This window comes from Clupea harengus, chromosome 9 (assembly GCF_900700415.2).
Source record: "Clupea harengus chromosome 9, Ch_v2.0.2, whole genome shotgun sequence".
NCBI classification, from domain to species: Eukaryota; Metazoa; Chordata; class Actinopteri; order Clupeiformes; family Clupeidae; genus Clupea; species Clupea harengus.
The window spans coordinates 3,860,764-3,873,263 of NC_045160.1; the positions used below are offsets into that span (position 1 = coordinate 3,860,764).

The 12,500-nt window shown below is 49.1% G+C and overlaps 1 protein-coding gene across 3 annotated transcripts in view; it reads right to left on the reverse strand.

Annotated features, from left to right (window-relative positions):
• Positions 1-12,500, reverse strand: part of LOC105909270 (cytoplasmic dynein 2 heavy chain 1) — a 168,611-nt gene that overhangs the window by 88,300 nt on the left and 67,811 nt on the right. For all 3 annotated transcript variants that reach the window (XM_031573109.2, XM_031573108.2, XM_031573107.2), the window contains one exon: positions 9,297-9,386. In XM_031573109.2, the coding sequence (XP_031428969.1) occupies positions 9,297-9,386 (90 nt within the window). The remainder of the gene's footprint in view (positions 1-9,296; positions 9,387-12,500) is intronic.

The window sequence follows — 12,500 nt, forward strand, 5'->3', positions numbered from 1 at the left end:
TCTCTGCTCGCTGTACACACACACAGAGGGAGGGAGGGAGGGAGGGGGGGAGAGAGAGAGAGAGAGAGGCCCTCTCTTTCTCATCTCTCTCTCTCTCTCTCTCTCTCTCTCTCTCAAATTCAAACAAGCCTTATAGGTATATGCCTGACTGACAGCCTTGCCAAAGCACTGGCCATGTGAAAACAATACAGACAAACCAAATAATACACAGTACTGCCAATAAAGCACTTAAATAATAAACACACAAAATACAAGTCAATAACAAGTGAACGATGAGAGGCTTTAAGAAAACCAGCAGCGAAATGTGCCTGATGAGGAAACAAGGGTCTTAACACCTGTCTGAGTGTGTCCCTGTGGGCCTCCTGAAATCTGCAGCAGGTTCCCGAAGCATCTCCCTGCGATCATTAATCTCGAGTGTTGTCGTACTATGAACTTCAATTCAGCTTGATTTAGTGGAGTTATATAGTTTGGTGGTATGTGTGTTTGTTTCAAATGTGGGAAAACGCGAAGAAAATGGATGAATTTTGTTTGCTGTCACACTGTACCGAGAAATGTTCCTCTGTCCCTGTCTGCTCAGCTATGCATACAAAGAGAACAGCCTTTCCTCTTTCTCCTTCTTCCTCTCTCTATCTCTTTTGCTCACCCTCTCTCTTGCTCTCCATCTCTCTCGCGCTCTCTCACACACACATAGTCAGATCTCCTATCCAGAGCTGATAAGAAAATCTGAAACTCTTTAATCAAGTATGTATGTGTGTGTTAATCATATGCCTTTGTGACCTGAAAAATGATTTTTCTGTTTCTGTATATCTTTGATTCTTAAGTGCTGACGGTTCTAACTCTGTGTATGTGCTTAAAAGTCTACCTTCTGTGTGTGTGTGTAAGCAAGGGCTGATAAGAAGAACTAGTAATCCTTCTTTTCTGCCTTGCTGATGCATTACGTTGCAAAAAAGCATAGTAAGATGACCTCAGACGTCAGACACAACACGTAGGTATCCCTGCGGACAAAGTGTTTTGGCATCAGAGAACGCTAACATCTTTCTATATGTGTTTTATTTTGCTTCTCTCTCGTCTGCTGCAGTCTGGGGGAGAGCCCGGGTTCTCTGTCTGTCTCTGTCTCTCTCTCAGAGTGGGCCCGTGCCTCTCTCTGGCCTGCCAGGTAGTGGGTGAGCCCGACAGGCTTGTTGTTGTTGTTGTTGTTGTTGAATAAATATACTTATATGCAACTCTGGAGTCCTGAGGTACCTTGAGTTCATTTTCACCTAACAAGAGCCACTTATGAGCTGTGGCATGGAGGAAAGCCAGTCCAGTGGACACACACACAGACACACACACACACAGACAAAGAGACACAAACACAGAGACACACACACAGAGACACACACACACACACACACACAGACAAAGAGACACACACACAGAGACACACACACACACACAGTGTTCTTTTAGCCATGCACACCAGGTGACCAGTATAAGCAGTGAAGGGGCAGCCTGTGAGCCTGTGACCACTGGTTATGATGTTATGACAGTTTGTCAAGGCCAGAGGACAGGACGTAGCACAGTATGTAGCACAGTATGTAGCAGGTCCCACACATACTTATCAAACACACAAGTGAAACTCTTCATACCGCCTAGAGAAGTATTTACCGCAATGATATATTTCATTGTGGGTCCTATACTGTTTTCACTGCATCAAGTTCAAAATGTTAAAATGTTATAACTAAGTGATATCATACTGGGTGTAGTTATATTTTAGTCCATTTTGACATGATTTTGACTTGACATAATAAGCTACTAGAGTTCTGACATTATTAGAGTTATTACATTTCGGACATCTGCATCGACTCCATTACACAACAATCTGCTCAAAATGTAATCAGCTATCACAGTCTATATTTGGCTGTCTTGATGATTTGATAGTGGTTGTGTGGTTGTGTGTGTGTGTGTGTGTGTGTGTGTGGAAAGGGGACTTCACACGATGAAAAACGTTTATTGCCTATTGCAGCATGTCTGTATGAGTATGTGTGTGTCCTTCTGTGTGTGTCTGTGTGTGTCCTTCTGTATGAGTATGTGTGTGTCCTTCTGTGTGTGTCTGTGTGTGTCCTTCTGTATGAGTATGTGTGTGTCCTTCTGTGTGTGTCTGTGTGTGTCCTTCTGTATGAGTATGTGTGTGTCCTTCTGTGTGTGTCTGTGTGTGTCCTTCTGTGTGTGTCTGTGTGTGTCCTTCTGTGTGTGTCTGTGTGTGTCTTCTGTATGAGTATGTGTGTGTCCTTCTGTGTGTGTCTGTGCGTGCCTTCTGTGTGTGTCTGGTGTGTCTTCTGTGTGTTCTGTGTGTGTCCTTCTGTGTGTGTCTGTGTGTGTCCTTCTGTGTGTGTCTGTGTGTGTCCTTCTGTATGAGTATGTGTGTGTCCTTCTGTGTGTGTCCTTCTGTGTGTGTCTGTGTGTGTCCTTCTGTGTGTGTCTGTGTGTGTCCTTCTGTGTGTGTCTGTGTGTGTCCTTCTGTATGAGTATGTGTGTTTCTTCTGTGTGTGTCTGTGTGTGTCCTTCTGTGTGTGTCTGTGTGTGTCCTTCTGTGTGTGTCCTTCTGTGTGTGTCCTTCTGTGTGTGTCCTTCTGTGTGTGTCCTTCTGTGTGTGTCCTTCTGTGTGTGTCCTTCTGTGTGTGTCTGTGTGTGTCCTTCTGTGTGTGTCTGTGTGTGTCCTTCTGTGTGTGTCCTTCTGTGTGTGTCCTTCTGTGTGTGTCCTTCTGTGTGTGTCCTTCTGTGTGTCTACACCGAGACGATAACTGTGTGTTTCTCTTGTCAGCCACAACAAAGGCCAGAGCTGTTACAACTCTGTTGCCTCACCATCACATCTGTGTCTCTCTCTCTCTCTCTCTCTCTCTCTCTCTCTCTCTCTCTCTCCTCTATTCTTCCTCTTCTTTTGTCTCCAGCTCTCTTCCCCCTCCATCTCCCCATTCTCTCCATCTCACCATCTCTCACTGTATGGAGACCCTTTCTTTTCTCTTTCTTCCAAACTGATGTGCGCTTATTGTGTGCACCATTCTCTCTCTCTCCCTCCCTCTCACTCCGTGTGTGTGTGTGTGTGTGTGTGTGTGTGTGTGTGTGTGTGTGTGTGGAGCGGAGAGGGAGGTAGCTAGCATCTGTCATCCCTCTAAGGTCTCAGCGTTGGTTTGGGCCTGTGTTCCTGTCGCCTCCCTCCCTCACAGATCCCAGACCAGTGCGGATGAATGATTCAGAGAGCAAACGCAGACAGACAGACGGAGAAAGAAGAAAAAGAGAGAGAGAGAGAGAGAGAGAGAGAGAAAGAGGAAAAAGAGAGAGAGAGAGAGAGAGAGCCCCGGCTTTGTCCTCTCCTCCCATCCTCTCATAGGACGACCCAGCACCGAGACAAAAGATGAAGAGGAAACAGAGACTAACTTCAGACGAGCGCCTTTCAATGGGTGACCTTTTCTTTTCCCTCCCCTCATCCCACCCTCCACTCGTTCTCTCCTCTCCTCATCTCTTCCCCCTCTCTTGTCCCAGAGAGAAGCTACATGAAAAGAGCAGCTCTTCAACAATGACGTTTGGTCTATCAAAAACACACACCACACACACACACACACACACACACACACACACACGATCTCTTCAGCTCACACCCTCTCCCCCTCGTCGCTGAAGGAGGGTTGCAGACAAAGCCATTCACCCCCACCCCCACCCCCACCGGAGAAGCTCAGGGTTTATGGAGGAACATTTTCATTAGAGAGCCCACAGCAGTGAAAACAGGAGTCCTCGTCCAAGCCCTTCACAGGCCATTGGCTCGGCCTGCCTTTCAGCCCTGGAAAGGTCGACGGCTACATCAGGTTTCCATTTCTAGCCGTCTATTTGCTCCTGCCTCTCTCTCTCTCTCTCTCTCTCTCTCTCTCTCTCTCTCTCTCTCTCTCTCTCTCTCTCTCTCTCTCTCTCTCTCCCTCTCCCTCTCCCTCTCCCTCTCCCCTCCCTCCCTCCCTCCCTCCCTCTCTCCCTTTCTCCCTCTCTCTCGCTCTCTCCTTCACTCTGACTGTCAGTCTATCTATCAGTTGGTGAGGTAGATATGATTGGACTCAGTCTTTTGTGGGGCGCTCACTCGGTGTTAGCAGGGGTAAAGGACAGCGCCGAAACTGACAGCTTACAACCTTTACGGTTTCTAAGGGCGCTGGAGACACGGAAAGGTCACGTGAATCTCACGGGATTACTAATGTGCTCACCGGCAACCACCTACTTCACACAAGGCCTTTTTGGGGTAGGGTTTACCATCCATCAGTTACACAGTGAGGTCCCGGGTTCACAATGGGTAATGATCGCTTGATCTGAGCCTTGGACATGCTTAGGCCAACAGGGACATGGCTTTGCACTCATCAATAACGACGCCAGCAGTCTAATGATGCCATGCGTGAGCTCAGCCTTGGCCAGGCATCCGTAATGAGTGGGAGACTACATTGGAGCTTCAGTTCATCATCTGTGCAATGATGTGTGCATGAACAAGTCCAGCGCCACTGCTGGGAGTGGACCCTGCATCTCCATCCCTCATGACCCGGAAACGATAGGCATTGACCTGTGACTCTTCCCATCAGCCCCTAGGAGCAGAGGTCTGATGCATCACAATGCAGTTATGGAACGCTGGGGAGAAGACAGATGGGGTTGGGTTGCTATGTGTGTGTGTGTGTGTGTGTGTGTGTGTGTGTGTGTGTGTGTGTGTGTGTCTGAGAGGGAGAGAAAGGGAGGGATAGATGGAGCCACTGTAAACCAACCCCTATGGGTCGGGTATTATTGGTATGTGTTTGTGAAACAGTCAGAATATATTAAGACTGTGTGTACAAATATGTTTGTTTACAGGATATAAACTGAAGTACATATGTACGTACGTGTGTGTGTGTGAGAGAGCGAGCGAGACGGACACTCGAGTTGGATAGACTCCAGTCTGTGTCCTCCTCCCGTCCTCTCCACTCGTCTCGGCCTCCACACACTGCTCTCCTCCTCAGAGTTGCTTAGCGCTGCGCTGCACGCTAATGCCCACTCACGGGGGCCGAGGCCAGCACTGGCAGCCTGGCCTTTTAGTATTCCGCTCGTGCACAACCATAAGCCAGCCACCAGGACAGCAGGCCAATACACTAATCCATTCCCTGCACAGCCTGACCACACACACACACACACACACACACACACACACACACACACACACACACACACACACACACACACACACACACACACACACACACACACGGATACAAAATCACATTCACAAACGCAAGCGTGCACGCACATGCGCACACACACACACAAACACTGATAAACAGCTTCTACAGTCTTTTGCAGCCACTTCAATCTCATCCGAGGGGTTTCAAGGTCAAAGCAGCTCTTCATTGTTCATCACTCTCTCTTTCAGATCGGCGCTCGCGTGGCGGCCGGGAGGACAGTTGTGAGGGGGAGCAGAGTGGAGCGGGAGAGGGTCTCTGTGGTGAGGGGGAGCAGAGTGGAGCGGGAGAGGGTCTCTGTGGTGAGGGGGAGCAGAGTGGAGCGGGAGAGGGTCTCTGTGGTGAGGGGGAGCAGAGTGGAGCGGGAGAGGGTCTCTGTGGTGAGGGGGAGGAGAGTGGAGCGGGAGAGGGTCTCTGTGGTGAGGAAACGACGCCCAGAGGCCCCAGGGCGGCGGTGACGGGGAGGAGGCAGGGATGGAGGGAGAGAGGTCATGGCTATTTTTGGAGTGAGGGATCATTTTGGAAGGAGCACCAGAAAAAGGAGAAATAGAGGGGGAGATGAGTCAGCGCTCCGTCACACCCTGGTCTCTTTACACGCCACACACACATTTACGTGCACACACACACACACACACACACACACACACACACACACACACACACACACACACACACACACACACACACACACACACACACACACACACACACATACACAGCTGCGCATGCACACACAAATACACATGTATTCTGTGACACTTTGCTCTCTCTAGGAGGCTAGGCACGCTTGCCCACAGGCAGGGGTCAGGACCCACGCACTGATGCACACACACACACACACACACACACACACACACAGTCCCACTGTCCTTCGGGCAGAGTAAGTGCTAGCCAACACCCTGCTGACCCATAGCTGCCCGTATAGTGGCACACATACACACTCACAAACCCACTGACATAAACAAAATGTGTGTGTGTGTGTGTGTGTGTGTGTGTGTGTGTGTAAACTATGAGAGAATTGATGTTAGCTGGAATAGCTGTGGTCTCAGGTTAAGCTTAGATGGTAGAGCACAGAGAGGGAGTTCAAGCAATACACATGGTGGGGGTATGGTAGTCAGCAACACAAACACACACACACACTCACAGACACCAACTCATACAGACTCAATGACTCAAGATAACCAAAGAGACATACAGGAGGTGAAAGGCACCATGGGAAACCATGACAACTAACACAAACACAAGTTAATGCATTAGAATCTTGAGTGAATTTCTACCATACACAGAACCAGTTGGGCTGCAATCAGTCGTGGACATAGAATTGGGTTAAGAGCATCTTTCAGATAATAAAAACTGAAAGCACTGTGAGTGAGGACTGTGAGGAAGTTTCTAAAGCGCGTGCGCGCACACACACACACACACACACACCACACACACACACACACACACACACACACACACACACACACACACTCAGCTAAGTCATGAGTGGAAGCTGGCCTTCCCATCAAAACTCAAAAAGAAAAGTCCCAAAGGCTTGCAGTTCCAGAAACTTATCACATGCCATACATCAGCCCTCTCCTCCTTTCTTCATCTATCTCTTCCTCCATCTCTTTCTCTCATTTCCCTGTGGTACATCACACACACACACACACACCACACACACACACACAGAGAGAGAGAAAGAGAGAGACACACACACTCTTCTGCCGGTGCCACTCATGCAAAGCCGGCGAAAGACAGGAGAAAAGCGAGTGACGGATGGATGGAACAAGGAAGCCTCAGTCCTCAGAAGCCTGTCCCAATCAGAGGCTCATGTCTCCCTCTGTCACTGCAGGCCTGCTGCTGGAGCGCTCTGTGGCCCGTGACCGCCCCGCTCCGCTCCCAACCAACCAACCAACAGCTGGCTGGAGTTTGGGAAACTCACTTTTTAAGCTGCAGAATCAGATGGACACTGGCCCACAGAGACAGAGACAGAGAGTTCTGGTGAAAGTTTAGGTGTTGAAGTTTGTTCTTAGTGTGTGTGTGTGTGTGTGTGTGTGTGTGTTAATGTGTGTGAGTATTATTTCCTTTGTGTGACTATGTGGGGGTGCTAGTCTATTGACAACTCTATTGCACTGCTTTCCACACAATACCTCAAAAGACAGAGGGGAAGTTCGCTTCTGTTTGTTTGTCATGTTCGTCATTTCTGGCGCTAATGGGGAGAGGGAAGCAATCAAACACGCCTCACATCTGTAAATCCGCCAAACTCGGGCTTCTGTGAGCAAGAAAACAGTGGGTACCGACAGCCTGCCAGATGCCAACCTGTTACAGGTTCAAAGCACCCAAAAAGCATCACAGACACCTTTTATGTCGTTTCCCCGGTTGTAGACGAACATGGGGAACTCCACAAAAAGACACACAAAAAATCAATCTCTCTCTCTGGTGACAGGATGGCAGGCAGCCATTCTCAAAGAGAAAAGAGGGAGAACAAGAGCTAGAAAGGTGGAAATAAACGGAGGGAGGAAGGGAGGAAGGTAAAGGGAGCAGGCAGAGGAAAAACAAGAGTCTCCTAAGCTGCAGAAATTGCTCTCATTTGAACTAAATGACTCCATGTCGAGCCATTGTGGCTCAGGCCTGTTTGGCTCCAGTGACAGATGCCATGTCAGCGTGTCAGCAAATAGCCCTGAAGGCAAACATGACGATCAAACGCAGCCACCAGTGGACTACTGAGAGTCACATTGACACAGTCAACGCAGTGACACAGACCTCATATTCAGGGCCGTGACACAATCATGAGCATATCTGCCGCTGACAAGGGGTAATAGCCAACTATGAGTCCGGCATCTGTGAATGAGAATGATGTCTGCACAGATCAGCTTCATACGGTAGGGGCCTTACTTTCTAACAGGCCTGGAGAGAATCTAGGACCAATCTCCCCAAATGAAATTCATAAATCATGCATGTCTTGCTCACTGGCGGAACATGGAAGGACACGCAGAGGACAAATGAATTGCGACTGGCAGGTCAGTGCTACAAAAGGGGAGTCAATGCCTGCGGAGTGGAGTGGAGGAGGGGGGAAAAAATCGGGCTGTCGGTGGCATCAATCTGGTGACACGTCTGATGAGAGTGTATCACCGCATAGCTCTGCATCGTGAACTCTGCCCAGTAATCATGGAAATCCGTCCTCTCTCTCTCTCTTCTCTCTCTCTCTCTCTCTCTCTCTCTCTCTCTCTCTCTCTCTCTCTCTCTCTCTCTCTCTCTCTCTCTCTCTCTCTCTCTCTCTCTCTCTCTCTCTCTCTCTCTCACACACACACACACACACACACGCGCACACACACACACACACACACACACACGCACTCTTCCTTCCATTTCTCCCTTCCCCCTCATTATTCTCACAATCATCCCTAACACATATTTAAAGAGCTTTACTGTCATAACGCTATAGAGACACATTATCATTATCACCAGACCAGATCAGTGAGAATGTTGATGTCAATATTTATACTGTGTTAATGTGTGTGCCCAGTGTGCTTATGCCTGTGTGTGTGTGTGTTTATGCGTATTCATGGGCCTGCATGCACATGCTTCTCTGTGTGAGTGTGTGCTATGTGTGTGTGTGTTGTGTGTGTGTGTGTGTGTGCTATATGTGTGTGTGTTGTGTGTGTGTGTGTGTGTGTGTGTGTGTAATGTGTGAAGATGAGGCTGATGAGGGTCAGGCCCTGATGAGCTGAGCTGAAATCATTAGCACTGCACTGCGTTCGGTAAGAAATCATTATCTACTGACCACTACAGGCCTACTAATCTCATTATCAACAACTGGACGAGGAGGAGACGATCCTGTCAGACACGGCATGCCAATCTTACACTGTTTGTGTGTGTTGAAGGTGGGGGAGGGGCTTCATTAGCCTTGGTTAATAGACAAATTTAAAGACTAGATTATTTAAAGACACACTATGAGAGTTATGAGATGAGACGTGTGTGTGTGTGTGTGTGTGTGTGTGTGTGTGTGTGTGTGTATGTGTGTGTGTGTGTGTGTGTGTGTGTGTGTGTGTGTGTGTGTGTGTGTGTGTGTGTGTGTGTATGTGTTGGGCTTACCTTGAAGAGGGAGCGGCAGACATACTCATACACCATGCTCTTCAGGCAGGCCTCCAGTGAGGCGATACGGGCCTCTGTGTTCTCTCCCTCCTGCATTAGACAATTGGAGAGAGACTGGTCAGACACACACACTGGTCAGACTCACACACTGGTCAGACTCACACACTGGTCAGACACACACACTGGTCAGACACACACACTGGTCAGACACACACACTGGTCAGACTCACACATTGGTCAGACACACACATTGGTCAGACACACACACACTGATCAGACACACACACATGGGTCAGACACACACACGGGTCAGACACACACACACTGGTCAGACTCACACATTGGTCAGACACACACACTGGTCAGACACACACACTGGTCAGACTCACACACTGGTCAGACACACACACTGATCAGACATTTTCTCTCTGTGTCAAGCTCTCTCAGTCTTTCTCTCTCTCTCTCTCTCTCTCTCTCTCTCTTTTCTGTCTCTGTCATCCTCCTCCTGTGTCTTCATTACGAGCAACCTTAATGTTTGGTAAAAGCCATCATCTTCATCAAAGACAGCACCCCCTCAGAGACTCTTTTGAACTTCCCCAGATGTCTCTGTCCGTGTGTCCGTGTGTCCGTGTGTGTGTGTGTGTGTGTGTGTGTGTGTGTGTGTGTGTGTGTGTGTGTGTGTGTGTCTGGGGCAGAGGAGCAACGTGCCCTTGAAGTGTCCCGTCCGTCAGCAAGCAAACACTTGAAGACGTCTGAGGTGCTTTGGGATAGAGTCGTCACAATGACAAGAGAACTAAGCCTAATTACTGCTGAGCTGAGCAGCCTCCTATTGAGAGAGGGCGAGAGGGAGAGAGGACAGGGGAGGACAGGACAGGAGGAGAGGCAGGGGAGAGAAGGGAGGGGAATACAAAGGAGAGAAGAGGAGAGGTGAGGGGTGGGAGACGACAGAAGAGAGAAAGAGAGAGAGAGGACAGGAGGAGAGGCAGGGAAGAGGGGATAGAGAGGAGAGGCAGGGGAGAGATGGGAGGGATGGATGAAAAAAATGGCCAGGAGAGGAAAAATGAGAAGAGGAAAAAAGAGAGAGAAAGAAAGGAGTGAGTGAAGAAAGAAAGAAAGAAAGAAAGAGAGGGAAATGGGCCCCCCAAAACACAAACCAGTGATCAGATGAAAGGTGCATGTTTTTCTACCGAAACTCAGCATGGGGTGTCAAGCCACAAAAAGCTCTGAACTCGCTGCGAGGTACTCATCCTTCTCATCCCTCTTCTCCTTCTATCCCTTCTTTTTCCACTCTCCGAGTGTTTCAGTCGCCATGTCATCAATCTCTGTCCCCTATGGTGCCTGTTGTTTCCACCTCATCCTCCCATCATTTCTCACTCCCTCCCCATCTCTCTCTACATTATCTGTCAGCGTGTTTTCAGGCAGCGGGCTCAGGCACGGTTATTAAACCAATTTTAAGCCATACTCGCCTCTCTTCGGGAGAGCCATCGGTTCTAGCAGTTTTTTTTCTTTCCTATGCTGTCAGTGAGTCGAAGGAAACATCAGGCGAGGTCAAAGTGTCACAGGACCAGATATTTTATTTTTCTTTGAGTGTGTGTGTGCGTGCATGTGTGTGTGTGTGTGTGTGTGTGTGTCTAAGTAAGTATATGAGTACAAGTGTGTGTGTGTGTGTGTGTGTGTGTGTGTGTGTGTGTGTGTGTATGTGTGTTCGACTAAGTAAGTATATGAGTACAAGTGTGTGTGTGTGTGTGTGTGTGTGTGTGTGTGTGTGTGTGTGTATGTGTGTCTGGGAGAAGAAAGTATGTGCCTTTGTGAATCAAAGCAGCACTCGGGAGAGGAGAGTGGGGTCAGGGTGGGTGAGATCTACTTCTCTATTAAAAGCCCTTCCACTGCAGCCAACACTCTGCTGCCCGGAGACAAGACCACACACTACTCAAGAGTAAGTCATTGTGTGCCTATGCATGTGCGCGTGCACCTGTCTGTGTACACACTCACACACACACACACACACACACACACACACACACACACACACACACACACACACACACACACACAGACACACACACACACTGTCTCTGCTAGTCAGATCTCTGCTCAGCCTCACCCACGGTACTCCACCTGACCTCACACAGTACGCTAAGCTCAAAGCAAACTAAACTCCCACAATCCCGCTGGCTTCCCACAATGCCCGTGCCAAGCCTGAAAGCCGCCGAACAGTCGGCCACCATGGCCAAAAAATCCCCGCTAATCTGGGAGCGATGGCGGCGGGGCTCTCCCGTCACCAGAGACTAGAGTGTCTGATCAGCATTTCAAAAGAGTGGGACCAGGAGCGGAGGGGCTCTCTACGGCTCTCATTACCCCACAATCAAAGGCCCAATCTGGGCCACGTGTGTGCCAGTACCACCCGGGCTGCGGGTCTCCCTGGAGCCCACGGGGCAATTATGGGGCATTACAGAAGAGTAAAGAGAGGAGAGGCAAAAGGAAGAGAGGGAGAGAGAGAGAGAGAGGGAGAGAGAGAGAGAGAGAGAAGAATGGAAGAGAAAAAGGAGAGTGGACATGTCCCTGGTGGGAAGGCCTTGGGTGGGAGACAGCTGCAGCAGTGCAGTCTGTCTCCGTGTGGAAGCAGTACAGCGGAGGCACAGTGGAGAGTGGAGTTTCTCCCAGGACGCTCAAGGCCAGCTCACCAGTCGGCCCTGTTGAGCAAAGCACTTGGCACACGGAGAAAAATATTGGACTTGACAAGATGACAACCCATACAGTCCACTTCAAATCATACATAACGGCAGAAATGTATTTGTTTCTGTGAAGTTGAGATGAAGGATTGTGTTCATAAAGGCTGGTCTGGGATCAGCATGACAAACACTCAACACAAACACTCATGAAGGGCTTTGGTCACTATGCATGGTATGCCTTTCAACATAGACACTCAACTTCAGTCTATTCTGCACACTCACATGCGATGACACCATGTCGTGTCTCTCTGTACCAAGGAGTGTAGTGCCAACTCGTCACTCTCGACCAAGGGAGAAACTGTGTCTTTGAGTACGCCTGTTTGTGTGTGTGTTGCTGTACACGTGTGTGTGTGTGTGTGTCATCGTGATATACGCTGTGACTGCGCAGTTCTCTATAATTATACAGTTGACTGAAATGAACAATGTGTGAAAGCACCACCATGTCTCCACGTGTGAGGTCAAAGTGTGACCC